The sequence below is a fragment of the Aspergillus heteromorphus genome (assembly GCF_003184545.1).
Source record: "Aspergillus heteromorphus CBS 117.55 chromosome Unknown BO70scaffold_11, whole genome shotgun sequence".
NCBI lineage: Eukaryota > Fungi > Ascomycota > Eurotiomycetes > Eurotiales > Aspergillaceae > Aspergillus > Aspergillus heteromorphus.
The window spans coordinates 673,962-701,922 of NW_020290416.1; the positions used below are offsets into that span (position 1 = coordinate 673,962).

Sequence of the window (27,961 nt, forward strand, 5' to 3'; positions counted from 1 at the left end):
CTACTGGGAGTCACCACCCATCGCTCCCTTCCTCTTGTCTCTTTCAATATTCGTGTTGTGGGTGGAGGGTCTCCGTTTCGTTGCCTCTCGCCCCCCCCCCCTCCTCCCCCCTCTCCTCTCGTGCCAAACGCTTCCCGCTCCGCCGCAGCGGCTATTTAATTAGTGTTAGTCAGGAGTCCAGGGAAATAAGTTGTCGCCTTGAGTTGCATGGGAGCTCGGTCGTCGCAGAGATTGAAAGCGACGGACCCCATCGCCAGACAGTTTAGCGACCCCCCGACGCACTTGCCTCGCCGTTCACTAGTACTTCGCTCATGCTGCGCCCTGCGTCTCCCCAGCGACGTCCGTCAAGATGCCAACCACCACGTCCGCGCCTGACAAATCGAGACAGACTTCCGCTGGCAAATCATTCTTCGGGAGGAAACTGCACAAGGAGAAGCCGGTAGAGGATCGGTATGAGGGACACACCGGCCTCGAGAGTCTCGCGCCCCCTGGAAGCGCCGCGGGCTCTCGCTCGTCTCGCCACTCCAAGCGCTCGTCCGTCCAGTCGATGGATTTCCCCCACGACATCGATCCTGCCGCCCTATCCATGACCGCCGGCGTCATCACCTCCATTCCCTTCGAAAGCCTCCCGTCCGATACCAAGTCTCCGATCCCCGTGGACTATCTCTCCAAAGCCGAAACCTCCCCCCGGAAGGAGCCGTCGCCGAGCCATGTTGCCAAGGGAGGTAGCGACTTCCACCAGTATCCCGTCTGGAACCCGTCCAATATCAAGGACAACAACGTTTATTCCCACCCCACCGGCCCTCGTCCGCCACCGCATGCGTCCAATGTCACCATGACGGGCAGTTCTACGGGTGATAAAGGTGCTCGGTATCAGCAGTGGGGGCGTCCGGGAAGTTCTGCTGCCAATACGGGCTTTAGCCACAACTCATCGTCTACCGTAGACTCCTCCACTCATTCCCGAATGTCCATCGACCAGGCTAGCATTCACTCTTCACTTTCGTCGAACACCCGTGGTTCGAGCTACTTCTCATCGGACGGCTCTTCACGCACACTTACCACCTCCCAATCCGCCGACCGTAACACCTACTCGTCCCAAGGGAACCCCAACCGACTTTCTACCGCACAAGCCGCGTGGCAATCTGCTCAGCCCTCCCAGCCTGCGAAGATACCCACTAATCCCGAACAGTACCTCGCCCGGCCTAGGGACGATCGGGTGGTGGACCAGCTGTTCCTCGAATTGATGCAGAAGCGTGGTTGGCAGAACTTGCCGGAGCAGGCCAAACGGCAGATGCTTGCATACCCAGCCTCGAAGAAGTGGACGCTTGTTCATCAAGATCGGTTGACCGAATTACAAGGAGAGCAGAAGCGGAGGCAAAATGCACGACAGGCACATGGTCATGACGGGCCGTCAGGGATCCTGGAGCGAGCCGACGAAGAGGGGAGCCCGGAGTGGTACGTGAAGAAAGTTATGGACGATTCCATCACGTCAAAACAACTGGCTAGTTTGAGTGTCAGTCTTCGAACTCAACCAATCAGCTGGGTGAAGGCCTTTGTCGAAGCGCAAGGCCAAATAGCCCTGACAAACGTTCTTTTCAAGATCAATCGGAGGAAGGTTTCGGGTCCTGTCCCTGCGCCCCCAACTGGGGACAAAGATTTGGACCGAGAATACGATATTGTCAAGTGCTTGAAGGCTTTGATGAACAACAAGTATGGAGCAGATGATGCCCTCGCCCACCAGCAAGTCATTGTGGCTCTTGTGAGCTCGTTACTATCTCCTCGGCTGAATACAAGGAAGTTGGTCAGCGAAGTTCTGACTTTCCTCTGTCACTGGGCCGAAGGACACGGGCATCAAAAGGTTTTGCAGGCCATGGACCATGTCAAGAACCACCATGGAGAGACCGGCCGCTTTGATGCCTGGATGCGCATAGTCGAGGTAACGATCGATGGCCGCGGGAAGATGGGAAGCTTGGTGGGTGCCAGCGAGGAATATCGCAGCGGTGGCATAGGCATGGAGAACCTCCTCATGGAATATGCCGTCTCAACTATGCTTTTGATCAATATGTTGGTGGATGCTCCAGAAAGCGACCTGCAATTGCGATGTCATATTCGTGCCCAGTTCACCTCCTGCGGCATCAAGCGTCTCATGACCAAAATGGAGGGCTTCCAGTACGAGGTTATCGACAAGCAGATTGAACGCTTCCGCGAGAATGAAGCCATTGATTACGAGGATCTCCTGCAGCGCGAGAGTAGTAGTATGAAAGATAGCATCGAGGGCGAAGTCAAGGACATGAGCGACCCCATGCAAATTACAGACGCTATTGCATCAAGGATCCAGGGTAGCCGTGCTCATGACTACTTCCTTTCCGCCATGCAACACATGCTTCTAATTCGGGAGAACTCTGGAGAGGATGGCCTTCGCATGTACCAGCTCGTTGATGCCATGCTCAGCTATGTTGCCATGGACCGAAGACTGCCCGATCTTGATCTCCGGCAAGGGTTAACGTTCACCGTTCAGAGTTTGCTGGACCGTCTGCACACAGACTCGGAGGCAAGACAGGCTTTCGATGAGTCCCTGGAGGCCCGCCAGATCGCGGAGGCCGCCCTGGCCGAGCGTGATGAGATGAAGGCACAGATAGAGCTAGGCGCAGACGGCTTAGTTAAGAAGCTGCAGAAACAAATCGAAGAACAGACCGGCATCATTGAGCTCCAAAGGAGACGGGAGGAGGCAATTAGAGCCGAGCTCGCCGATGTTCAAAGGCTCCGTGCCCAAGAGCTGCAACGGAATGAGCTCGAAACCAGAGAACTCTACCTGATGCTTCGAGACGCCCAGGATATCGCTGCTTCGAACGCCAAGAAGAACAATTTAGCAGAAGCCGACCCGTCGCATATGAGGGGCATTTTGGATAGGGAAAGGCTCCTGGGACGACTGGAGATGCAGCTTGAACGAACCAAGACGCAGTTCAAGTTGGAAGGCAAGGTCTGGGGCCAGCATGTTACCTCGGACAGACTGCGTGAGCTACGGGAGCAGATGGACGGGGATGCTGAACCCAACGATGACTTCGAAGAACAGGCTCGCCAGAATGTTCCTGCATTGGGATCCGTCTATCGGAAGAAAAGGCATGTGCCCGGCATGGAGAGAGATGACCTCGAGGGCCAAGGACAGGGCCAGGTGGATGAGAATGGCGAGATTGTCTATGAAAAGGCACGTCTTGTGGATCTTCACCGGCCACGACTGAACCCCAAGCAGGCCAACGGTCTCATTGGAGAAATCGCTCTGAAGGTGCCCAAGATCGACGCGGAAGACAATGCTGCTGCTCTTGAGATTCCTGGGCTTACAGCACCTGAAGATAGCTCTGCGGGAGAGCCCAAGACTGAGAGCGAGGTTGAGAAGGCAGACGCCAAGGGCGTTCCTGCCCCCCGCCTCCTCCCCCTCCCCCTCCGCCGGGAGCCCTGGGATTTGCTCCTCCTCCGCCGCCCCCTCCGCCGCCCCCCCCTCCACCGGGTGCCGTGGGAATACCGCCTCCACCCCCTCCCCCGCCTCCCCCGCCGCCTGGAAAGGCAGGATTCCCTCCGCCGCCGCCCCCTCCACCCCCCCCTGGAAAGGCCGGGTTCCCCCTCCGCCCCCTCCCCCACCTCCACCCGGTGGAGCTGGATTCCCGCCGCCGCCGCCCCCTCCACCAGGTGCTTCGTTCGGTGCTCCCCCTCCCCCGCCTCCTCCTGGCGCGGGTGGCTTTGGAGGCTGGCGAGCTAATTACATGGCCTCTCAAGCCCTTCCTCATCACCAGACCGCTCTCATGCCGTCTATCCGCCCCAAGAAGAAGCTCAAGGCCCTGCACTGGGAGAAGGTGGATGCGCCCCAGGTGACGGTGTGGGCAGCTCATGCGCCTACAGCCCAGGAGAAAGAGGACAAGTATGTGGAGCTAGCTAAAAAGGGTGTGTTGGATGAGGTTGAGAGACTATTCATGGCCAAGGAAACCAAGATCTTCGGGGCCAATGCCGCCGCCAAACAGCGCAAAGACAAGAAGCAGCTCATCTCCAATGAGTTGTCCAAGAACTTCCAGATTGCTATGGCAAAGTTCTCGCAATTTCCTGCCGACGACGTTGTGCGGATGATCATCCACTGCGACACAGATATTCTGGACAATCAGGTCGTCATGGAGTTCCTGCAGAGGGATGAGATGTGCACGATCCCCGAGAATATCTCGAAGCAGATGGCGCCATACAGCAGGGATTGGACTGGCCCAGATGCTGCCAGCGCTGAGCGAGAACAAGACCCTGCAGAGCTCACGCGTGAGGATCAAGTCTACCTCTACACTGCATTCGAGTTGAACCATTACTGGAAGGCGAGAATGCGTGCCCTCGCGCTGACCCGCTCGTTTGAACCGGATTATGAGCACATATCCGCGAAACTCCAACAGGTTGTGCAAGTCAGCGAATCCCTCCGAGACTCCGTGTCCCTTATGAACGTCCTCGGGCTGATCCTGGATATTGGTAACTTCATGAACGATGCCAATAAGCAGGCTCAAGGTTTCAAGCTGAGCTCCCTTGCTCGTCTTGGCATGGTCAAGGATGACAAGAACGAGACCACCTTCGCAGATCTGGTCGAGCGCATCGTTCGTAACCAGTACCCTGAATGGGAGGGTTTCGTCGACCAGATCAACGGCGTCGTCGCCATTCAGAAACTCAACGTGGACCAGCTGCGGTCCGATGCCAAGAAATACGTTGATAACGTCAAGAATGTGCAGGCAAGCTTGGATGCAGGAAACCTGAGTGACACCAAGAAGTTCCACCCTCAGGATCGCGTCAGTCAGATTGTCCAACGTAGTATGAAGGATGCTCGCCGCAAAGCCGAGCAGATGCAGCTCTACCTGGATGAGATGGTGAAATCCTACGACGACATTATGGTCTTCTATGGAGAGGATAACGCAGACGAGGGTGCCAGACGAGACTTCTTCCCGAAACTGGCCTCGTTCCTGCTGGAGTGGAGGGTAAGTCTCCTCGCCGACATTCTTTCCCCTAGACTTGTTGCTAACCACGAAACCTGCAGAAATCCAAGGAGAAGAACGTCGGACTGGAAGAAAGCCGGAGACGCACGGAGCAGTCGCTGGCTCGCAAGCGTAACATCAATGCCAGTCTCGCCAACGGCACTCCTTCGGGAGGCGATGCGCCACTATCACCGGCCTCGAGCGGGGCAATGGATTCGCTCTTGGAGAAGCTGCGCGCCGCAGCACCTCAGGCCAGAGACCAGCGTGATCGCCGTCGCCGTGCTAGGTTGAAGGAGAGACACCAGGTCCGCGTCGCTTCGGGTCAGAAGCCACCGGATGCCGATGGAACTGAAGCCCCCGAGGGGGCGAATGACACAGAGGGGGACGGCAACGGCAATAACGCGAGCAATGAAACCAACGACGCTCCTGCTGAGACCGGCCTTCTGAGCCCTCCCCTCTTAGAAGCAGAGTCCGAGTCCACGCAACGGGATTCTCAACATGTGTCGGAGAGTGAAGATGTTGCAGATCGCGCTGCCAGTATGCTGCAAGGTCTCCGAGACAACGTGGACGGCGAGCGACAAAGACGAAGACGCGAGACGGCCGAAGAAGAACGCCGGAAACGCCGGTTGCGGAGACGCAATGGAGCGACAAGTATCAGTCGAGATAGTGCTGATGGCTCTGTCGCCTCGTCCGTGCCCGAGCCGATTTCGCCTCCCAGGACTGACCTGGAGCCAGCAAGCCCCCGGAACGACGATGACCCCCTCCCCCAACCCCCTCTGACCCCGGCCATTGTGGTGTCGCCAAATGCAGACCTTCATCTTGGGTCGCCCGGTGACGATGAACCGTTAGAAGGATCCCCTTCGAGCAGATCGGTCGAGTAGTCGGGTCGTGCGTGCCCTTCTACCCCCTCCCTCTTTTTTGATTTCATTTCTTTTGCACTTCTTTTTTTTTTTTTTTTTCTCCTTGAACCTTTCCTCCTTGTCGAAGGAACGCCTTTCCTCTTTCCTAATCTAATGTTTGATAGACTCATGTCGTCTCGGAAAGATTTTACTATGTTGTTTGAGTGTACAATATGCCTTCCGCCGCCGCATGTCCCCGACTTCTTCCCTTTCTCTTCTTCTTTCTCTTCCTCGTTCCTCACCTTCTCTCTCCACCTCTGTTGTGCTTTTGGGGGGAGTTCAGCCAGCACGATCGGACATGGCCTGCATATGACCGACGATGTTCCTGGCTCTCTTCGATTCTCCCCTGGCACGGTGCCATGTATTTCCCCTTCGAACGTACATTGTTTTTCGATGCAGCGATTCATATCCCCTCCCGGCCCTCTCTTTGTGTACATAATTTCTCTCTCTCTCTCTCTCTCTCTTTCTTTCTTTCTTTCTTTCTTTCTTCATTTTTCTCCGTGCCTCGTGTCTGTTTATATCTGCATGTCGTTCCAGCAATTGTTGCATTTTTGTTGCGGTGGAGGATTCCGTGGCGCATGGCCGAGTGTCTTTCGGCGCGCAGGCGTGACGAAGGGGCGCCGGGGACCTTGTGATATGGCTTTCATACATCTACTGACTGACTGACTGACTGACTGACTCCCCCGGGCGAGTAGAAGTAGTTGTATGTGTATATTCCTGTGAATCAAATAATAAATAGAACCGAGTATTTATTCCTTTCTCTCGGATAGAATCTCCAGCACGCACGTGACCATCGGACTTCCGCCTCGCTCGCCGCACCGCCTCGCATCGCATCGCCTCGCCTCGCCCTCCACCAGAGAGCCCCGACATCTTCTCTCCTCCGTGGCACCTCGAAGCCGGCTCGGTTCTCTTTCAATCGCCTGTCGCGCACGCGTCTCCTGCCGGCCTGTTCTGCGCATGCGACCATCCGTGGCCCGGCCCTTGCGGTGGGCGATTCTCTCTGGCCCGCCATGCATCACCAGATCCTCCGCGCTGGCTCGAAACGGAGCCGGTCTCTCACATTCTAGCCATGCCCGCAGATTGACTCCACGGGGACTTTCATGCCGCTATTTCTCGATCTCCGCACCGGCTCGGTCGGTTAACGACGCGGATTCCACAATTTATGCGCTTTCAACCGCCTCCGGACGGGCTGCCATCGCCGTCGTGCGAGTGTCAGGTCCTGCCTGTGTGCCTGTATGCTAAACCCGCGGCCCTGGAAACCAACCATGCTGACATCCATCTCCACCTCTTACTTAGATTTACGAATCGCTATGCCCTAACAAACCGCTCCCCCAACCCCGCCTTGCCGCCGTCCGCACCCTGTATTCTCCCACGCGACGGCCGCCTTCCTCCAACAACGTTCTGGATGCCAGCGCTCTAGTCCTCTGGTTCCCGGGTCCCAGAACAGTCACCGGTGAAGACGTCCTCGAGCTCCATCTCCATGGAGGACCGGCTATCGTCAAGTCCGTCCTGACGGCGATATCTCGCTCAGATGGTCCGAAGTACACGGTCCGGTACGCCGAACCGGGCGAATTCACCCGTCGGGCCTTCATGAACAACCGATTGGACCTCCCCCAGATCGAAGCACTGGGCCATACATTATCTGCGGAGACGGAACAGCAGCGGCGTCTGGCCGTCCGGGGCGCCAGTGATGCTCTGTTCAAACGATACGAGGCATGGCGGCGGCAGTTGCTGTATGCGCGCGGCGAGCTGGAGGCGTTGATCGACTTCTCGGAGGACCAGCACTTCGACGAGTCCACCCGCGAGCTGGTGTCCTCTGTTGTTGCGCAGGTGAATGGACTGCGGCAGCAGATCGAAATGCATATCATGAACGCATCCAAGGGGGAGCTGCTGCGGAACGGGATCAAGATCGCCCTGCTCGGGGCCCCGAACGCGGGAAAGAGTTCCCTTCTCAATCGCATCGTGGGCCGGGAAGCCGCCATTGTCAGCACAGAAGAAGGAACCACGCGCGATATCGTGGACGTCGGGGTTGATATCGGGGGATGGTATTGCAAGCTGGGCGACATGGCGGGGATCCGCTCCGAGACTATCAGCAATCTGACGGGACAGAAATCGGTGGTGATTGGCGCCGTCGAACAGGAGGGCATCCGGCGTGCCAAAGCCCGCGCGTTGGAGTCCGACGTGGTCATCGTAGTCCTTGCAGTTGAAGACGCAGGCCCAGCAGACGAGTTGCCGTTTCGCTTGGCTGTCGATCCCGAGGTTGTTGAAGCGGCCATCGAATGTGCGCGCGCGCACAAGCGCATCGTTGTGGCCGTTAACAAGTCCGAGCGGCTGCCGCACGAGTATGTGGGCATGAAGAAGCAGTTGTTCGAGGGGATTGAACGGCTCTTCCATGTGCCATGTGAGAGCATCTTCAAAATCTCCTGCCTGAATGGCATCCTGTCAGAGTCCGGTCAGGAAGACCCGGGCCAAATCCAGGCATTCCTCCGCGGGTTAATCAAGACGTTTGAAGAGATTGCTTCTCCCGCTTACATTGACAGGGACGAGCACAGACAGTACGATAGATCGTATTGGGAAGACTCTCTGGGAGTGACACACCGACAAAGCTCGAATCTACAAAGATGCATGGCTCAATTGGACGCATTCCTAGCCCAGGCCGACCCTCCTTCATCCAATCCCCACCACGAAGCCATGAGCGCCACACCCCCTGTCCATGCTGATGTCTTACTTTCTGGCGCCAGCCAAGATCCCGAGACTGTCGAGATGGAAGTGGACATTGTTACTGCCGCAGAGCACCTACGGGAGGCTGCAGACTCCCTGGCCAAGATCACCGGCAGAGGCGACAGTGGAGACGTGGAGGACGTCTTGGGGGTTGTCTTCGAGAAGTATGCCGTGCCGCTCCGTTGGTGATGTATGTTTCGTCTGTTGTTCATGGCTAACCGCGCAATGCAATCCAGGTTCTGTGTCGGCAAGTGATGAGGGAGGACACATTAAATTCGACTCGACTCGACTCCGATGGCCATGCTGCAATGTGTCTGGTCACGTCCTCATCCAGACTAAACCATGACTTGTTGAACCTCCACGTCCATATCCACATCCAATTACACGCTCATTTCACAATGCGCGTCCACCGCTGCTGATATTGCAGCCGGGCACTGATCGTTGCAGCCCCCACGACCACAACCTCGACCCTGCAAGAGCGACAGGGCAGGAACCAGCGGCGAGACCGCCATCGAAGCCTCGGGGGCGTTGTACGCTCCTCGACCCATGATGAAAGAGACAGGTCGGGTCAACGAGACGAGCCAGGCTAGTCAAGAAAGAGGGAAGAAAGAGGGCCGCCAAAATCCAACTCTCAATTGTATAGTATTTATTATCGGAAGACAGTGTACTGATATTGATAGAGATAAGTAGAGGTGGGTATAGCAGCGATAGTGAATATATAGAGACGCGAGAAAAGCAATCGCTTGATATATGATATGTGTGTGTGTGTGTGTGTGTGTGTGTGTGTGTGTCTTCCCTGGTACTTTGTTGCAGGTTGTAGAGCAGAGCAGAGCAGAGCACCGCAGGTCAGGTCATCCTTATATATGATCAGATTGATTTCGCACTCCTGCTTAACTGATCTAGCAATTCCATTCTCCGATGGCTGGTCCGCCTGTCCGCCCTATGACGGCCACCACTTACCACCCACCACCGATCTCGTAGTACTATGCTATCCAACACCTCCTCATCCCCTGAACGCGCTCAATGGAGGGATGATCATGAGGCGTCAAAGTACCTAGGTAAACATCAAGATCAGATCAATCAGATGCTAAATATAAACTTACCCATTCCAAAAAAAAAAAAAAAAAAAAAAAAAAAAAAAGACACCAATCCATCCAGCTACTCATCATCGTTAACTCTAGCATTACGTACAGTTCCTGGTCCGGCTACTGGTAGTGGTGGTTGATATCCCATCTCTTGAATTTGTAAGTGTGCGTGTGGGCCACTGGGCATGTCTCGGATGCTCGGAGAGAAAGATGTTTGCTTTTTTCCACCCTTGCCCGAATATTGCTTTTTCTCTATGTTTAGACAGTATTGCTTTCTCCAGACTGGTTTCATGGCACCCTCAGCCCGGGCTTGCTTACTACATAAGAGGATATAAGACGAGATCGATTAACCAACGGATCAGGATCTGAGACATGCCGTTCTTGGCCTGTCATTCGTGCATGCTAATAATAATACAGGGCTATTCTTACTTATGCTTCGGCGCGACAGGTCGGTGATCGAGATCTCGATCCTGGAGCCGGAGTTATATTCGGAATAATCGTACTAGATAGTAGGGACATTTCGTATGCTGTATGCTGGACGCATGGCGTTGGGTTCCATCCGATGGGACGGTCGATCAGGCCGGGAGCTCGAATATATCTTCCTCCGGTGCAGTGTAGACAGATGATATGGATGATTCGGAGTCCCATTCTCGGGGCTGCCCGGCATTGTCTAAGGTTGGTATCCAGTTCACCTCGTGCACCCCAGTTTCGCCTGCACGGAGAAATTTGGGCTCGAAGAAAGGGCTGTCGGTGATGGGACTGCCACCCGGCGATTCATACGGATGGCGCGCACGAGGCATGGCGATTTGTTCATCCGCCGGTGCAAAAGCCCGTTCGTTGGCCCCCAGGATCTGGGCAACATCGCTAAATTCCGACGCTCGCGTGTTGACCAACGCCCTTCGACGCATGTGTTCCGGGGTTTGAGATCGGCTCGCCGGGAGTCCTTGCTCCAAGGTCCCTGGCAGCTCCTGCGGGCCCACGACTGCTACCGGCGTAGCCGCAAAGGTCAGGCCCGATGATGACACAGGACTCCAGGCTGGTGGAAGGCCTTTGTCCACTGGCAGTGACGGATGTTGCAATTGATGCAGCAAGCTTCGCACCTCCCGCTTGTTGTCCTGGGGTATGTCTGCCGAAGGTGCGAAGCCAATTCGCTCCAAGTCCAGCCCCAGATCCATGTCATCTTTCGCTAATATTGAACTGCAGGACATGAGCGAGCGGAGAACGGCGGCATGCCCATAATAAGCTGCATAGCGATACGGCTGCCATCCCCTTTCGTCGCGCTTGTGGACGGACGCACCTCGCCGGAGAAGAAGCGTGACCACGGGGAGATGCCCTCCCATGGCAGCCAGGCATAACGGAGAGTCCTCCTCAGAGCGGTCTCCGTAAGTGAGATATACGGGTGATCCCCAGTCTAGCAAGCTTTGGACGGCAGCAACATGTCCGTACCGACATGCCACACCCAGTGCTCGGTCTCCCACATCATCACGAGAATCCAAAGAGGCACCCTTGTCACAGAGCAAATTAAGCAACCCCATCGACCCACGGACAGCTGCAATATGGATCGGTCGTCGTCGGTCTACCTCGGCTTGGGCCTCGATGTTGGCCCCGGAAATGAGAAGCAGCTTTGTTATCTCGAAACTATTGGCCATGCAGGCGTAGTGGAGCGGCGTGAACCCCGACAGACAGCGCGTTTCTAGGGGCATCTTCTTGCGGAGGAGTAACTCCACCACCGCGAATTGCGCATTCATGGCTGCAAGATGTAGTGCTGTTCGTCCTGCAATATTGGGTCTGACAACCAGGCCTTTCTTCTGGCTTAACATGTCCACTATCTCCGTGTGCCCATTGAACGCAGCCCAATGAAATGCCGTCATGGCAGCGTCGTCAACGCATAGAATCGACGCTTTCTTTTTGAGCAGAAGCTGCATCGCCAGCAGCTGACCCATAGCGGCAGCGCAGATCAGCGGCGTCCTGCGATCGCTTCCAGCCGCGTTGATGCTGGCCTTGTTGTAAAGGAGCAGTTCGATGACGCCCAGATGGCCTCCCTCGCAGGCATAATGCAAGGCCGTCATCATCGCTCCATCTTTGGCTTCCATGTCTGCGCCACTTGAGATAAGAAGGTTGGAAATCACCACATCGCCCCGTTTTGCTGCAAGATGCAGCGGGGTTTCGTGGTTGTCAGCCCGCGTGTTCACTTTGGCATGGCAAGCGAGTAACATGTGCGTGGCCCCAACTCGACCGTAATATGCTGCGAGCCAGAGAGCAGTCTGGCGGTTGGAATTCCGTGCTTCGATGTCCAACCCTTCAGGGAGAAGCAACTCAAGAACGCTACAGTGGTCACGAGAGGCAGCCAGGTGCAGGGCAGTGGACCCTAATTTATCGAGGGCATCAACTCGGGCGTTTCTTTGCAGTAACAATTCAACCACCGCTTGGTTACCACAGTGCGATGCCACTAGAAGAGGAGTCCTGCGGGAAGAAGCGTGCCGAGCTTCAATATCATGACCGCTTTCCAGGAGCCTTTCGACATCCGAGCGAGTGCCCGACTGAGCTGATCTGACGATCAGCGGTACGGACGCCCCGTCTGGCGATGTCAAATCAATGCTAGTATTTGTGCCTCTCATATACAGCCGTCGCTCCGTAGAGCTGCGCGCAGGGGGCTGCGTCGGTGCTGCAGACAGACTTGGTCGCCTAAGTTGTCGAAGGATGGACCGGAACTTCTCTCGCCGGGACAACGAGGAGCGGGTTACTCTAGAAGAACCAGTCGCGTCTGACTGCCACCTGCGCACCTGAGATGAGCTTTGCGGCAAGGTGTTCGGAGTGAGCGACATGCTTTTGCAGTGACCATGACTGGAGCCAATCGACGCAGAGTGATGCATTAAAAGGGTTGGGCTGGTCCCCCCCAGATTTTGACTGCTCGCAGCGCTACTCCCGTAGCCTTCGTCCGTAGTTGAGCGGCGATTGTCGTAACCAAAGCTGGCTTGTTCTGCGGGCGTGGTAGGCGGAGGTATAGTCATACGACGGCACGGAAAAGAGCCAGCCACAGACCTGTCGAAATCAAATACAGCCTCCCGTGCGGATGACGGGCGACGATTTAGGGTCACACTATTTGCGCGCGAGGCTGTGGAGCTGCTGGAGGTCCGCAGAGTTGCTGTTTTGCTGGCGACCTTCTCGATGATCCGGCGGCTCTCAGCTCTTCGTAGCAGTTCACTTTGCTCAGTAGAGGACCGACTAGTGGCTAGTCTTTAGCATGCAGTGATATCTTTCTGGTTGTCATATGGAGCCTTACCACTGGCAGGCCTGGAGCAATAACTGCAGCGCTTGGACCTGAGCGCGCAGCCTTTCCTGATGACCTTTCATGCTGTCTTCGTTCCAGGAAACCTTCGTTCGATCCCGAACCCCAGCTCCGGTGCCGTTATATAGTTCGCCCCGAGCCAGGGCCGATACCTCGTCGGAGAGGACCTCCATGGTCGCGCGACAGCCGCTGAGGGCGACTTCGAGACCTTCAACATACTCGTCAGGTTCTGCTGACCCGGGGACACTATACGAAGCCCAGTCATGCAGCTGGGTGATGGATGATCGAATGGCCGTCAGCTCGCCGATGAGCGCTTGAAGGGTGAGGTCTGCATTGTTGAATTTGCCATACAGATCGGCCAGCCTACTTGCGGTGGCTTTGGCAGATTGGGCGACTTGAGACGCGCCCGAAAGAAGGCCGATCGCGGAGACGGGGTCCATCAGCAGTATGGATGGTTCATCAGGCAACAGTAGGACAGTGTGACGGTGGAGAGAGAGGAGGCCCTGCTTATGGGGCTCGTTATAATTCAAACACTCCGGTCGAGGGTTAAGCCGCCAGAAGACTCCAACCGAAGTTGGGAAAGAAGACAGGATTGCCAGGAGGAAGGCAGAAGGAAGCATGCTCAAAGTATGGAGCATCCTGGGTTAGGCGTTAAGAGGGGAGGATGGCTGCAGCCGGACAGCCAACGCGGCGGCGCCTTCGTCCCCATTCGTCGGCCAGGCGATCGTCGTGGAAGCACCTCCATGCAGACGCGATGAAGTGTCCCGAGTCATTGTGGAACAGTTGTGGCGAGGGGGTGTGTGTGTGAGGAGAGAGAGAGAGAGAGAGAGAGAGAAGAGAGGGGGGACAGCAGGGGGAGTAAGCAGCAGCAGCAGCCGTAGTATATATGCATCGTCCCCACCGAAATCAGCAGATCGCATACTAACCAGGACGACGTCAATCGCCATTTGTGACTTGCCTGCGGTTAGCGAGGCCATCCAACTAGGAATGTTTCCATTTCAAATCTATCTATACTAGTACATCTATAACACATGGTACAAGAAGTAAATGGCTCCCATTATTATACACCGCCCTTGTCACAGCTTCCATACGGCCCAGTCCTTCAGGTCCAGCTCTTTGAGGATGCCCCGTAACGGACCCTGTAATTCCATTCCCTCGGCCCAGAGCTTTGGTCCTGCCATGTAGCTAATGAAGCCCTCCGGTCCCGAGACCAGAATGAGGTTGCGTTTGCCCGCTTCCACGGAAGAAGACAATGCAGTGTTGGCCGAGTCCCGGATGAGCTGCTTACCAATGCTCGTGCCTTCCTCATCGACGAAATAATCCACCGTCACCTGGCCAGGATACTGTGCGCGAAGAGCCTCTAGCTCTCGCACGATCAGAGAAGCCCCGACGTCCGTCGGGGGGTCAGCAGATGGTGGCGGACTGCCGCTTGAAGATGTGAAAAGTCTCGAAAACCATGACCTTTGGGGTACAGCCGTGGTGGTGGCCAGGTCATTCACACCGCCGACACAGTCCTCTCGCCTGCGATTAGCCCACATAATATGTATTTTGGGATGGTGCGTTTGATCCGTGCGGCGCAGAAGCGTGTGCCCGGCCTGTAACGCAGGGGCGATCCCCGTGCCGCCAGCAATGAACAGGATGTGCTGCGTCTCCGGGGGAATGTCACACTCGAATCGCGGGCCGCGTACTTCAACTGACGCCCCGATGTCCAGGCTATGTAAGTACCGCGACATCTCCCCGGAGGTATCCTTCCGGATGAAGAACCGCAGGCACTCATCCTCTTCACCATCCGGCGACGGGGATGGAAGGGGGGTGTAGTCTCTCCCAATCTGCAGTTGAGGCTGCTTGAACATGACGCTCCAGATCCCCGTCCTCCAGGCATCCTCGTAGACTTCGTCATTGCTCCCATCCGATTTGGGTGGCTGGAGAGTGAAGAAGCTGCCGGTCGAGGAGACGGGTTCGCGGGACACTAGCTGATAGGGGGTGAACTTGACCGGATTCAGGGTGGACGACTCCGGGACCTGCTGTGACCTGATAAGTGCGCCCACTCCGGCTGCCGCGGCTGTCACGAAGGCGAGACGGATCCATGGGCGGCGTTGCTGCTTCGGCGGCGGCGAGGAGTGGGAGGCATAGCGTCTCGGGGGGGAAGGGATCACGGACCTCCCCAGGGTGGAGGGGGCATTGAAGCGGCGCAGGCCCCAACAGGATGGGCGGGGCGGCATGGGACAGGGACGAGACCTTCGGAGGGGGGGAAGGGAGGGAGGGGGGGGGAGGGAAATTGCAGCGTCGCGAAGGAGATCGAATGACGCTATAAAAAAGGCAGGCGGCGGAGATCCCTCCGCGCTAGCCTCTTTTGGGCGGATGCAGGGAGAGGGAGTCGCATTTACTATTATTATTCTCTCTCTCTCTCTCTCTCTCTCTCTCTCTCTCTCTCTCTCTCTCGTGTCTCGTCTTTCTACTCTCCCTCTTCCTCTTTTCTCCCTTTCTCTCCCTCTCTCTCCGGATTCTGTGACTTCTCCACTCCCTTTCCCTTGTCGCTTCCCGCATGGACCCTCTCCTCCGTCTCAGCCACAGCCCGCCCTCGTCCTTCCAACTCCTCCTGATCAGACTCGACCTCCTGCTCTTCCTGTGCACGGCATGTCCCGTGTAGCCTTTTCGAATTCCGCCTCCAGGTCGGACAATTACCATGCGCCCAGGGATTCCCTAGAACTGGCCTCTTTGGCCTCGTCGCCCGACTCCGCCCCCAGATCATCCCGCTCCTCGTCCCCGTCGGGCATCTCGTCCTCACGCAAGCTCTCGCTCGAGGATGAGGACCCTCTCTCCAGCTCCCACCCACAGGCTCAATCTGCCTCCGGCCGACCCCGGTCCGCCCGCTCTTACTCGATTTCCTCCGCTTTCGACTTTGGGGCGACGCTGTTCCCCTTGTCGCAGACGACCGGTGGTTATGCACCCTTGGGCGCCTCTTCCGCAGACCGAGAGGCCGGGGTCGCCGATGGCTCCTTGGAAAGGAACAAAACGTTAACATACCTGAACGGCCTGTCCCTAGTGGTGGGACTGATTATCGGTTCCGGCATCTTCTCCTCTCCCAGCCAGGTCAATGCCAATGCGGGGTCGCCCGGGGCGTCGCTGATTGCGTGGGTGGTGGCTGGGTTGCTGGCATGGACAGGGGCGGCGAGCTATGCGGAGCTCGGAGGTGCCATTCCTTTGAATGGGGGCTCCCAGGTGTACCTGTCCAAGATCTTCGGAGAGCTGGCAGGCTTCCTGTTCACATGGAGCGCCGTTCTCGTGCTGAAGCCCGGCAGCGCGGCCATCATTGCAATCATCTTTGGAGAATACGTCGTCAGGGCTGTGGTTGGTGCCGATGTTGAGACGGTTAATCCATGGATCAACAAGGCTGTTGCGTTCGGTGGAATCCTTGTCGTGACATTACTGAACTGCATCTCCACCAAAGTGGCCGCTCGCATCGGCGATTTCTTTATGTTCTTCAAGTTCGTTGCATTGCTGGGTGTCACAATTATCGGCATCATCGTGGCAATCACCGGCCTCTCGTCAAGTGGAAGTGCCAACAAGGAGTGGAAGGCGGGCTGGTTCGAAGGTACGAATCTGGATGTATCCGCATGGGCTGTAGCCCTATACGCAGGCCTGTGGGCCTTTGATGGGTGGGACAATGTATGTTCTCCTGCTCTTCTACAGAAACCCCGTCCCCGTCCTGGCCTTGGACTGACAGCCCTTAGACGAACTATGTGACGGGGGAATTCAAGAACCCTCCCCGTGATCTCCCACGGGTGATTCACACCGCCATGCCGCTGGTCATCCTCAGCTATATCCTCGCCAACGTCTCCTACATCCTTGTTCTGCCCCATGCAACCATCGAAGCCAGCAACACAATCGCCGTCCAATTCGGCGACAAGGTGTTCGGGTCGGTCGGGGCCCTGGTGTTCGCGCTGGTGGTGTCCGCGAGCTGCTTCGGCGCTCTGAACGCAACGACCTTCACCAGTGGACGGTTAGTCTACGCGGCCGGAAAGGAAGGCTATCTGCCCTCTGTCTTCGGCAACCTGTGGACTCGAGACACATCCACGAATCGACTGCAGCGCCGATCATGGGTCAGCAAGTCGCTCACCCGCGTATGCGGAGGTGGCACGCAGATCGGATTCACTCCCATCAACGCCATGGCACTGAACAGCGCACTCACCTTGATTTACGTCATAGTCGGCGAGTTCAAAACCCTCGTCACCTTCTACGGCGTCGCCGGATACACCTTCTACTTCTTCACGGTACTAGGCCTGATTGTGCTCCGCGTGCGTGAACCATACCTGCACCGCCCGTACAAGACCTGGATCTCGACCCCCATCATCTTCTGCTGTGTGAGTCTCTTCCTCCTCAGTCGGGCGATTATCGCAGAGCCGCTGCAGACCTTGATCGTGGTCGCATTCATTGTGGCCGGCGTTCCTGTCTATTACTGGCGCATTTACAAACGAGACGGACGAAAGGCGTTTCCCGGTTGGAAGTTTTGGCAGTCCCGGTGATTTATGAGCCAAACTGGTGGTTATTTACGAAATCCTAAACTAACATTCTTACTAATTTTTTCGCTTTCGTCTCAATCCCATCATCTCTCTTTTTCTTTTCTCTTAAACCGGTTGAAAGGTCGCCGCCTCCCATGAATTGATTGATTGATACCCATTCGCATTATCTGGGTGCATGGTGGATAAACTGGGCTTGCAAAGCATTTCTTTCCGCATTGGCATACTATCAGATATGATCGACGAGGCTCTGGGTGGGTGGGTAGGTTTAGGGTTTTTTTCTTTGGGGGCTAAAAGGTTCGTTTGATTCCTGGCTGGTGCGTGCATGCATGATGTATTTCATAGATAGTTCGTGGGATGGACGACCCGGTTGCATGAATGGTTATGTCGATAACTATAACTACTAGTATGCTCTTGAATCATACACTATGCCCTTGTTTTATCAACTGGACATGTCACTGCCAGCATGCTGTCCTGTGCTATCGTGCTATATAGACATAGCATTTTCGCATCCGAACTCAACTCATACTCATACTCATTCATACACATCACCCAGTCCTAGTCCATCCCATACATCAGCCTGTAGAAGCACAGCCGGCGGATCATCCTCCCCCCCCTCGGCGAAAAACCGCAAGGTCGACTGAATCTGCTCGTCACGGGCAAGATACACCCGGGTGGATATGGCTGTCCTCTCGTTCACAAAGACCTCGAGCACACTTGCGTCCCAGAATGCATGGATCTGGAGGGTCTCCTCTTGCTCTGATAGTTCTGACTCGGAGTCGATCTCGAAGGTGAATAGCGTATGCGGAGCTGACTCGGGGGAGTGATTGATTCGGGAATCAAAGGGTGGGGGCCGTTGGATAGTGAAGGTTTCGTTGGTTGGGTCCCAGGATAGGATTGTGTGGCGTTGGGCGTCTGGGTGGGATGGGTCAATGAACGGGATGGGGGGGAATGGATTGGATGGAGATGGAGTGGGATGGGGATAGATAGGCAGAGGGTGGGACATACTGGCGCCATGGCTGATTTTCATCCCCACGGCTTTACACTGATTACTGACGGAGAACTCGGCCCGGGCTTCCCATTTTGGGTGTTGAGAAATGAGGACTTGGGATGGGGGGGAGGTTCTATCGCTAGGGTTTCGTAAAGGTGTCTCGGCGATGTGCTTTCGGCCTGTCTCGTTTCGAAGAGCCTCCAGTCGTTGATCCGGTCGTATACCCAGGGTTCGCATCGTGTAAGTCCGCTGGGTCTCTGTTGCTGTCGTCTCCTCCTTCTCTATCTCGATGGACGTGATGGTGTTCAGGTTGGAGTGCCGGGATCGTTTGATACGGGGAAGCGTTATCAACTTGACTACCTTGGGGATGGACAGCATGCCGCTCCAGCCTTGCTGGTGCCGAAGGTCGTCGGGCAGGTCTTCCTCGGTGATCCAGCTGTAGACGATGTGCTGGGCTGTGACGGGGTCCCAGAAGCTGTTTGCTGCATAGCAGCACCCGTGATCGAGGAATCCCGAGAATGCGTAGGTCGCGAGAGGGACAGCGGTGCTGTGCTGTTGGGATCCAGGGCAGGGATTGATACACATCCACATCTGTTCCCGGGGAGTTCTTTTCTGACGAAGCTTTTCTGATTCTAAACACCCTTCTGCTCCCATGATTATGAAATACTTCGGGACATCCCCCTTGTCCGTCAGGGGCAACCAGTTGACGACCTCCCAATTCACCCCAAGATCCCCGGACCATCGAGAGGGCCGGAAGTTGAGGCCAACGTGGACCAGCGGTCCCAGGTACGCCCATTGTCGCAAGTCCCCAGGGCTTATTGAGTATACGAACGCTGTAGGGGTCTCTCCGGCGATGCCTCCAGAGATAAGCCCGCAGAGGTTAGAGGATGGAAAGACCCCGGGCTGTTCCAGAACAAAGGGGTCTCGCCAGCCCGTTACCCTGACCCCTCCAGGGGGGGATGATAGAATGGGGTTACAATCCAGGCGCTGCCATGTCCGACCTTGGTCATGCGAGGTAGCCAGGCTGACCGACTCGGAGCCAGAATCATATGGCAGGGTGAAGTGGATTGGTAGACGCTTCACCGATGTGTAGACAAGGGTGAGCGCATCCGCGTGTCCGTGAATGGAGCTTGGTCGCAGGCAGCCGGTAAAGACGCCGCACTGATCATATTCGGCAGTGGGCTCCAGACTCGGTGTCGGGGATATCTTCCACGTAAGGAGATTGGAGGAGACGCAACTCCCCCAGGATATATTTCCCCAGTCATTGCCTTTCGGATTCCATTGAAACGATAAGTGGTATAGTTTGGTTGCAGGATCATATCCGAGACCGCACGGATCATTCAACCACCCCTGGGGCGCAGTGATATGGTACGATGGGCGCCAGCGCTGATGGTCGTCGTCCGAGTGAGGATTGGGCGTTTCACCCGACCCAGGATCCAGATGGGTTCGATTTCCATAGGCATTGGGGACGCCCCAAGGTTGGCCCCCCGAGAGGGCCATCGTCATTGAATTGGGTCCACAGGCTCTCCCATCGACTCGAGCCGTCCTGGGGGGTGTTTGGTGGGAAACAGCGGTTTGTTCGAATGGACCAAACGGGTTGTCCTCAGCAAGGCGATCGATGGTGAGTCGACGCCCCCCCGGCGGTTCTTCGGAGAAATCCTTCCCCAGACCCATCCTTACATCGTCGTTGGAAATATCATCCGCTTCAATCCCCCCCCCCCCCCCCCCAATGGCACTTTGCATTCATGCTCCAGCCGGGATCACCATCTCGAAGTCTGGGGATTCAACGCCAGCCCACGCGACCATCATCCACGACCCCAACCAGACCAGCCCTCCACTACCTAGGTTCGACCGTTCGACATAATTGAGTTTCGGCCAAGAGACGGCTGCAAAAGGGATCCACTAGCGTGGCAAGTGGAGCCACGAAGCATCGTCGCATTCAACCTTTCCGGAGGAAACGAGGAAGGCAATTGCTCAGGGTGAAATTAGACTCTTCCCCCATGGGTCGGTCACCAGAGGTGGAATTTCTGGGGAATCTCTGGGGAAGTCCCCTGAGTCGACAAGCTCTACGAATACGACGTATGCTGTGTAGGCAGTCAATGTGATACCACCTCGTTTGGCGTCTTTGGGGCCAATGAATATTCTCGTCCGGCAGTCTGGCAGCTTTTCTGCAGGCAGTGGTCGTTTGCAATGGCCAATGAATCGGACGGCCCTCCCTCCGATGCCAAAAAGGCAGAACATCAGGTGCAACATGTGGATCTCGCTCCCCCGAGCAGCAGGCAGTCAAGGGAACGCGCAGCCAACGCTTTGCTGGTCGTGACTTGCACGGCTTTTGGCGCAGCTTCATTGGTCTTTGGTTTTGACGACAAGATCATCTCGCCGGTGGCAGCACTGAGTGCATTTGTGAGTCGACATGAGCCCATGCAACCGACCGGCTTGAAGTGGATCCATTATGCTGACAGGATCCTCAGGTCGATAGATACCAGGGCCCCGAGCCAGTGACGGGCCAACTTGTTCTGACAGCGCATAACCAGAATCTCATATTTTCTGTCCCTCTGGTAGGATCGGTCCTTGGAGGTTTGGTCTCCTCGCCTCTGAACTATAGGCTGGGACGCAAGTGCCCCTTGCTAATTGCCTATGTTCTCTCCATTGGTGGCGGGCTGCTCCAAGTGCTAGCTCCCACGCTGGGAGCGTTTGTGTCGGGTCGTTTTGTGAACGGGATCGCTATGGGGATTGCCAATAGCACCGCCCCCTTGTATCTTTCCGAGGTACGAACACCGATGCCTTGGGAGTCTTGAGCCATCCACTCATCGTTTGATAGGTCGTGCCCGCCTCCATGAGAGGGCGGAGTGTGTCATTGATCAATATCTTGAGTTTGATCGCCGGTGTCCTGGGGACAATCGTGGTGCTGGGTACCCACAGCTTAGGGGGCAGCAGATCGTACATGATCCCTCTGGCGGTGCAGTGCACTCTGCCTGCTCTCCTGCTTGTCTGGACATCACCATTGCCGGAGAGTCCGCAATGGCTAGTCTCCAAGGGCAGAATGAAACAGGCGCGTAGAAATCTGCGGAGACTTCGTCGTTGCAGCGAACAGCGGATTGACGATGAGCTCCAGCAAATGAAACTATCCGAACAAAGCGCGCAAGGTTCTCGAGCCACCGCGTCTTTCTGGGAGATCTTCTCAAGAAGACATCTTCGTCGCACCCTAATCGCCGGGTCCTTCTACTCTCTGAACCAGATCTCCGGCATCATACTTTCAACAACCTACAGCACCGTCTTTCTGTCTGAGATTGGGGTCCAGGAGCCTTTCTCGTGGACTGTGATTGCCGCTTGCTGCACTCTTGCTGGTACAATTGCCGCTCCCTTCGTGCTTGACCGGGCTGGCCGTCGTCCCACCGCATTAGTCGGCATGAGCATCCTGTTCATCATCGACGCGGTGGCTGGTGGCCTGGCCTTTATCCAGGGCAGCACTGGCTCGGCCATGGCCATTACAGCCTTGTCATTCGTCTTCAACTTCTTCTGGGCCTCCTCGTTTGCCTCTATATCAACTCTGCTGCCTTCTGAAATGGCCACGCCCAAGCTGCGCCATCACACCATGGCGTATACGATCGCCTGTGCTCAAACAACAGCGGTCATTACCACTTTGGTGGTGCCTCAGCTAACAGCCGCAGATGCAGCAAATCTGGGGCCGAAGACGTATCTTGTATTTGCTGGCTGCATGGGATGTATTTTGATTTTCGCCTACCTTTGTATTCCAGAGACCAACGGTCGAACGTTTGTGCAAATCGATGCAATGTACGTGGCCGGGATCCCTGCGCCCAAGTGGAGCCAGTACCAACGCTCTGTATGAACACAATGAGCCTATGGGCCGCTCGCTTTGCTCTTGTCACTGCCATTGCCTTATTGATAGGATACGAAGCTATGTTACATTTTTGAATGGCGGTGTATTCGAATTTCATTACAGCCTGGCCAACTTGGTGGCAAGACAATGCGATAATGTATAGTAGATATCCAGATTCGATGAGACTGTGTTGGGACCAATCAAACGTACTTTCCAAAAAAGTGCGTGGCCCCCGAAACGTGTTACAATGATACCAGCGCACCCAAATGCAAAGGAAAAGCAAAGGAGGAGGGAAGGCAGAAGAGGGAAGAAGTTCGGGAGTGAGACAGGAGGCAGGCAACCCACACAACCTAGCTTATTGCGCGCTCCAGGTGCTCTCACCGCTGTACAGAGAATTTAAGAATGCTCTGTATCTTTCCATAAACGGGTGGTTCCCGCCACGGAGGCTACTTAACAGCAGAAGAAAGTCTTCAGTTAGGGATTTAGAGAGCGCTCGGCTATCCGCCGTCGGTGGCGTCAGAATCTGCTGTGCAGGTGGCGCCACGGTGATGCCCTTGGCAAGGGGCATCTGGACGTTAAACAAAACGCCAATGGCACCGACAGCAATGTCATATAACTTTTCAACCTGGTTTCATGAGTCACTGTGCCAAAGATGGCCCGGAAGGGTTATACGTACAAGGCCTATTCCATGTGCTTCCATGGAGCTCAGGCGTAAGGATCGGCAGATATCTAGGGTCTCCTTTGCAACAGAGACCGCATAGTCAAGGCTGAATTCACGACGTTCTGTAGTAGGCTGCAACAGACCGTGGGTGGAACAGAGCACCCAGATGCGGTTTTGAAGCCACTTCTTTGTGATGAAAACATCCGCGCATTGGGTCTCTCTCAAACCTATTGCGGGACGAGTGCTTTGGTTTGCGCCGAGAGCTGACTTGGAGCGCTCAAACCAGTCATAACCTTTATATCGTTCAGACTCACTGACACGGCCAAGGTTTTGATGAATGGCCGAAGCCTTAGCATCCGTGAGCTTTTCGCAATAACCGGTGTTGATGTTGCATCGCTGATTCCAACAGTCAACAACATCCTCGTCAATGGCATCAAACAATTCCATGAGGCGCGCCAGGCCCATCATTCCTTCGGCATCCTTTTCATTATGGACGATGATGCCGGATACAAGGCTGTGGGTGGCACTGTGGATGAAGTCGTGCACGGGACGCATGCTAAACCCCGGCCGTCCCCAAAATGTGATTGGATGCCTTCGTTGCAGTGCATATGCCCTTAAACGGTTCCTGGTTAGTGTGTGATCCTATGTATAGACAGATCTGGATATAGAGTAGAGTACCTCTCTGTGATTGACAGGACCAGGTATGTCCGTAAGCGTTGTCCCTTTTCGTCGCCGGGTAAATCTCGATAGGAATCCGGGTTGTTCAGTCCCAATGTGGCGGCCAGGTCGAGTGCTTCCCGCAGACGGAGCCATGCAGCATTATGTTGATTGCTGCCAAAAAGACACCCAAACAGGTAGAAGCTGGTAAGAACAGCTTCAACCGTTGGGTGCTCTCCAAAATCCGAACAACTTCGTATCTTGGTTGCTTCGTTCATCATAGACCTAGCCTGGCTGGCTCGGGACGACGATGTCGGCCGCTCGTCTATCTCGATGGGTTGGGTGAGGGAGAAAGCGCATAGGGCCAGTAGCATCGCACCGAATTGTGGATTCCTGCGGTGTTCTTGGGACAGCATCCGGATAAACAAAGATGACCGGTTTAGCACCGGTAATGTGGGGTGTAAACGGTCAAAGTAGACGTCTATCCAGGGAATCATGTTCGCTTCCACGATGGATGGGGGCCATATCGTGTTCGTTTCGTTCGACGGTGGATTCAAGACATTCGTACCGGGCAGAGGGACGCCGGTCGCCTCCACTGAATGCGGCTGTAGACCCGCAGCAGTAGCTTCTGTCTGGATGATCGATGGGAGAGATGTTTTCAAATAGATATTGCTGCCTGGGAAGTCAAAGATGGGTATCTGGCCATCCAATGTATCTGGAAGCCAGTACTCCACGTCACTCCGCTCATTCCAGCTGACACCGCTGTTGTTGTGGGAGTCGATCGACGAAGTCTCCGCATTCCAGCCAGGCGCAATCGGCGCCGGTGCATGGGGTGGTGCAAGCTCGACGGGTACGGGGGCCTCACCATGCATAGGCCAAGGTGTAGCGCCTTGCATGGGCTGGGCGGCCGCGGCGCTCGCATCGGGCCGTGACGGCGAGTCCGGCTGATAGGGGAAAGTATTTGGGAGAGCGTTGGAAAGTACCGGGTTCTGAGGACTATTCAGCCCGGACAAATTGGTCTGTTGCTGTCGGATTTGGGACACGCGACTTTTGGTCCGCGACAGATGGACAGGATCTGATTAGCCAACTTCTGCTGGAACAAACAAGATGGGGCAGATTCAAGGCAGTGAGGTGAAACTCACTGGCCAGTGGGTCCGCGTTTCTTCTGAGGTTGGAAAAAGGTACATTCAAAGCCCATAGAAACACATGCCCTGCATGGCTGGGAGAGACTACACTGTAGTCACTAGAGCGATTAGCTCGCAAGACTCTGGGGGGGGGGGGCGAAAAAGAACGCCAGGAATTCAATTCCGAGAGCGAAGGGGTGACGGAGAGAGGGGAGGGAATTGCTTGCCTTGATCTTGCGGAACTTGCACTGATCGCAAGCCCGTTTCGCAATCGCGCCGGAATTCTTCCTTCGGGAATCGGTTCGGATGGCACCGGTCATCGGTGATGTTGCGGCGACATCAGAGCTCGGGGGGTTCATGGTGGCATATCCCCAATTCGGGGTCGGGGGGGGGAGGGGGGGGAGGAAGCACAGGTCCTTAGTAGTAGTGGAAGATCTGATCGATCATCGGCGAAAGCATCTCAAGGACTCAGAGATTCAAAGTCGGGCGAGCGCATTGTTTCCACCCCATCCGAAGCATGGTGAAGGTCGACCGTTGTCGGCGGCGAGGAAGAAAGATGGGGAGAATCGAGGAAAAGCTGGCCGGCCGCGGAACCCCCCGCGCGGCCCAGTCGCATCGAACCCACTTTTTTCGGTTACTTCTGGATTCAGTGGGTGGTGGACCATGGAGGATGGATCATGTTTCGAAGAAACCCTTTCTGCAGGGGGTGTACTCAGAACAGCGTGCTCCTCTGCAGAAGTACCCTGGGCAGTTCATGTGTACTAGGCAGCTGCTGTGGTGGTTGTTGTTGCATGCTTACGGTTGTGGCCCTGGATAAATCAAATACTCCACTAGTATTAGCATTGCTGCCGGGCCCGCACTGGTCGGCGGGTGCAGATACGGCGGCCTGATGCTTATCTTGTATCTACAGACGGAACACCTAGTGGTATCTACTGGGATACTAAGCAGGGAGCTAGATAGAGGATAGCGCTGGGCATATAAGTATGCTTGTATATCAACAACAACCACCCCTCCCCCCACCCACCCTAGACCAATTGTCGAGTCATCCCGAGTCCCCGCCGTCCAAACCAACATGGGAAGCCTTCAACCCTGGGAGCAGACTGTCTCCAAGAAGCGCTCATTGCGCGACCAGCTGCTGAGCCCATACCTGATCAACGATGTCAATCGACGGAAGGGGCAGATCCACTCCGTCCACGACCGTTCTTGTGTCCCGGATGCCCCTGCGATCCAAGAGATAACCGACATTGACAACATCCCTCACCTATTCGAGCGTCTAAAGACTGGGCAGTACACCGCAGAGCAGACGACTTTGGCGTATATCAAGAGGTAGGTGCCCTTGTCTAGCAAAGCAAAAGCAACGTCGGCTAACGGAAGACATGTACTTAGGGCCGTGGCGGCACATCAACTGGTGAGTCTGATATGCCGGCAGTCAGTGGTTTACGGCTGAAACTAACCCAACCAAACAATCAAACAGACCAACTGCCTCACTGAGGTGGTCTTTGAGGATGCGTTAGAGCAAGCCCGTGCATTGGATCGTGAATTTCAGCAAATCGGCCAGGTCAAAGGCCCACTCCACGGCATTCCCGTCACACTGAAGGACCAGTTCGACCTCAAGGGGGTTGATACTACACTGGGCTATGTGGGCCGTGCTTTTGCTCCTGCTACACAAGATGCAGTCCTCGCTCAGATGCTCAAGGACCTGGGTGCCATCGTGCTGGCAAAGACAAATTTGCCACAGAGTATCATGGTCCGTATTCTCAGTCTGCAATCCAACAGAGCCCACTCGTTAACTTCCACTGCCAGTGGGCGGAAACTGAGAATCCTCTCTGGGGCTTGACGACCAATCCAAGAGACCCCGAGTTTACCCCGGGCGGCTCTACAGGAGGAGAAGCCGCTTTGCTGGCACTGCACGGCTCGATCTTAGGCTATGGGACGGATATCGGGGGCAGCGTGAGGATTCCTCAGAGTCTCATGGGACTCTACGGCTTGAAGCCCAGCGTAAGTCGCACAGCCCATCTAACCCCAAAGGACTTTGCTGATACTCCAAACAGAGCAGCAGACTCCCGTACCACGGTGTCGCCGTCTCAACTGAGGGACAGGAGCATGTCCCCTCTGCAGTTGGCCCCATGGCTCGGGATTTGTCGTCCCTCTGCTATGTAAGTCGACTGGTCGCCAACGCCCAGCCGTGGCAGCTAGATCCCAAATGTACACCCCTGCCTTGGAACGAAGAATCGTTCCAGGAGGTCCAAAATCGGCCTCTGGTAATCGGGTTGATCCTAGACGACGGCGTGGTGAGAGTACATCATCCGATCGAGAGAGCTCTCCGGGACCTGTCCGCAAAGCTGGAGGCGCAGGGTCATGAGATAGTCGCCTGGGATGCCTCGGACCACCTGGATTATATCAAACTCATGGACGTTTTCTACACCGTGGACGGATGTGAGGATATCCGCCGGGACGTGGAAGCTGCTGGGGAGCCGATGATTCCTCATGTGGAGGCGCTGGTGAATCGGGGGAAGGCCATTTCGGTGTATGAATACTGGCAGCTCAACAGGCAGAAGGTGGCGCTACAGAAGAGGTACTTGGATAAGTGGAATGCGGTCCGTTCTTCGTCCGGGAGACCCGTTGATGTGCTCTTGGCCCCGACGACTCCCCATCCTGCCATCCCGCACCGGACACTGCGGTGGGTTGGGTATACCAAGATCTGGAATTTCCTCGACTACTCCGCCGTCACCTTTCCTGTGGACCAAGTGAGGGCCGAGGTGGACGCGCCGCCCCAGGACTACCAGCCGAGGAATGATCTCGACGCGTGGAACTGGAAGCTTTACGATGCGGATACCATGGATGGCCATCCGGTTAGTGTCCAGGTAATCGGCAAGAAGCTGGAAGAAGAGAAGGTCTTGGGAGCAGCGACTGTCATTGAGAAGATGTGGAAGAGTTAGATGATATCTACTTGGTTCTTGGACGTACGTTACGTATCTCGGGGGGGGGGGGGGCAACCCCCACTTTTCGGCGATACCCCAACGGCCCGAGTTGGAGTCACGCCAGAAGTGGAGAGGCCCTGAGTTGGAGACTTTTCCTTTCCAATAATGACGAAGACCACTGTTGATAAGCAACAGCAACAATAAGCATACCCTCCAAAGAGACACCGTTATCGGGGCTTATCTTCGTGCTTTGATCAGAGCACC

General features: G+C 55.7%; 6 protein-coding genes across 6 annotated transcripts; 5 read left to right on the forward strand and 1 right to left on the reverse strand.

The window, feature by feature from the left end:
* Nucleotides 1-349: 349 nt before the first annotated feature.
* BO70DRAFT_379565 (formin sepA) lies at nucleotides 350-5,869 on the forward strand (the record flags this gene model as incomplete). Its single annotated transcript, XM_025545354.1, has 3 exons — nucleotides 350-3,510; nucleotides 3,566-4,991; nucleotides 5,051-5,869. 3 exons carry the CDS (start codon nucleotides 350-352, stop codon nucleotides 5,867-5,869), a joined length of 5,406 nt encoding a protein of 1,801 aa, XP_025399749.1.
* A 96-nt stretch (nucleotides 5,870-5,965) lies between these two features.
* On the forward strand, nucleotides 5,966-6,607 carry BO70DRAFT_34287 (uncharacterized protein). Its single transcript, XM_025541393.1, has one exon. The coding sequence runs from the start codon at nucleotides 6,061-6,063 to the stop codon at nucleotides 6,520-6,522; it is 462 nt and encodes a 153-aa protein (XP_025399750.1). The 5' UTR covers nucleotides 5,966-6,060; the 3' UTR covers nucleotides 6,523-6,607.
* Nucleotides 6,608-6,782: 175 nt separating this feature from the next.
* BO70DRAFT_361974 (tRNA modification GTPase) lies at nucleotides 6,783-9,353 on the forward strand. Its single transcript, XM_025543174.1, has 3 exons — nucleotides 6,783-7,120; nucleotides 7,184-8,772; nucleotides 8,845-9,353. The coding sequence occupies exons 1-3, from the start codon at nucleotides 6,845-6,847 to the stop codon at nucleotides 8,861-8,863; spliced, it is 1,884 nt and encodes a 627-aa protein (XP_025399751.1). The 5' UTR covers nucleotides 6,783-6,844; the 3' UTR covers nucleotides 8,864-9,353.
* BO70DRAFT_34291 (uncharacterized protein) lies at nucleotides 9,261-9,711 on the forward strand. Its single transcript, XM_025541395.1, has one exon. It carries the CDS (start codon nucleotides 9,364-9,366, stop codon nucleotides 9,664-9,666), a length of 303 nt encoding a protein of 100 aa, XP_025399752.1. The 5' UTR covers nucleotides 9,261-9,363; the 3' UTR covers nucleotides 9,667-9,711.
* Nucleotides 9,712-12,838: 3,127 nt separating this feature from the next.
* BO70DRAFT_34302 (ankyrin repeat protein) lies at nucleotides 12,839-13,863 on the reverse strand. Its single transcript, XM_025541399.1, has one exon. The coding sequence runs from the start codon at nucleotides 13,618-13,620 to the stop codon at nucleotides 12,973-12,975; it is 648 nt and encodes a 215-aa protein (XP_025399753.1). The 5' UTR covers nucleotides 13,621-13,863; the 3' UTR covers nucleotides 12,839-12,972.
* Nucleotides 13,864-14,686: 823 nt separating this feature from the next.
* Nucleotides 14,687-27,715, forward strand: BO70DRAFT_371018 (amino acid/polyamine transporter; the record flags this gene model as incomplete). Its single annotated transcript, XM_025544776.1, has 8 exons — nucleotides 14,687-14,699; nucleotides 15,633-16,606; nucleotides 16,717-17,482; nucleotides 25,829-26,102; nucleotides 26,163-26,184; nucleotides 26,251-26,523; nucleotides 26,580-26,774; nucleotides 26,828-27,715. The coding sequence occupies 8 exons, from the start codon at nucleotides 14,687-14,689 to the stop codon at nucleotides 27,713-27,715; spliced, it is 3,405 nt and encodes a 1,134-aa protein (XP_025399754.1).
* Nucleotides 27,716-27,961: the final 246 nt, after the last annotated feature.

Bases quoted from the DNA above. Each gene is read 5' to 3' on its own strand.
- BO70DRAFT_34287 (XM_025541393.1), top strand. From the start codon at position 6,061: ATGCCTTCCGCCGCCGCATGTCCCCGACTTCTTCCCTTTCTCTTCTTC.
- BO70DRAFT_361974 (XM_025543174.1), top strand. From the start codon at position 6,845: ATGCGACCATCCGTGGCCCGGCCCTTGCGGTGGGCGATTCTCTCTGGC. The intron at 7,121-7,183 runs GTATGCTAAACC...CCTCTTACTTAG, and splicing joins CAGGTCCTGCCTGTGTGCCT to ATTTACGAATCGCTATGCCC.
- BO70DRAFT_34291 (XM_025541395.1), top strand. From the start codon at position 9,364: ATGTGTGTGTGTGTGTGTGTGTGTGTGTGTGTGTGTCTTCCCTGGTAC.
- BO70DRAFT_34302 (XM_025541399.1), bottom strand. From the start codon at position 13,620: ATGCTCCATACTTTGAGCATGCTTCCTTCTGCCTTCCTCCTGGCAATC.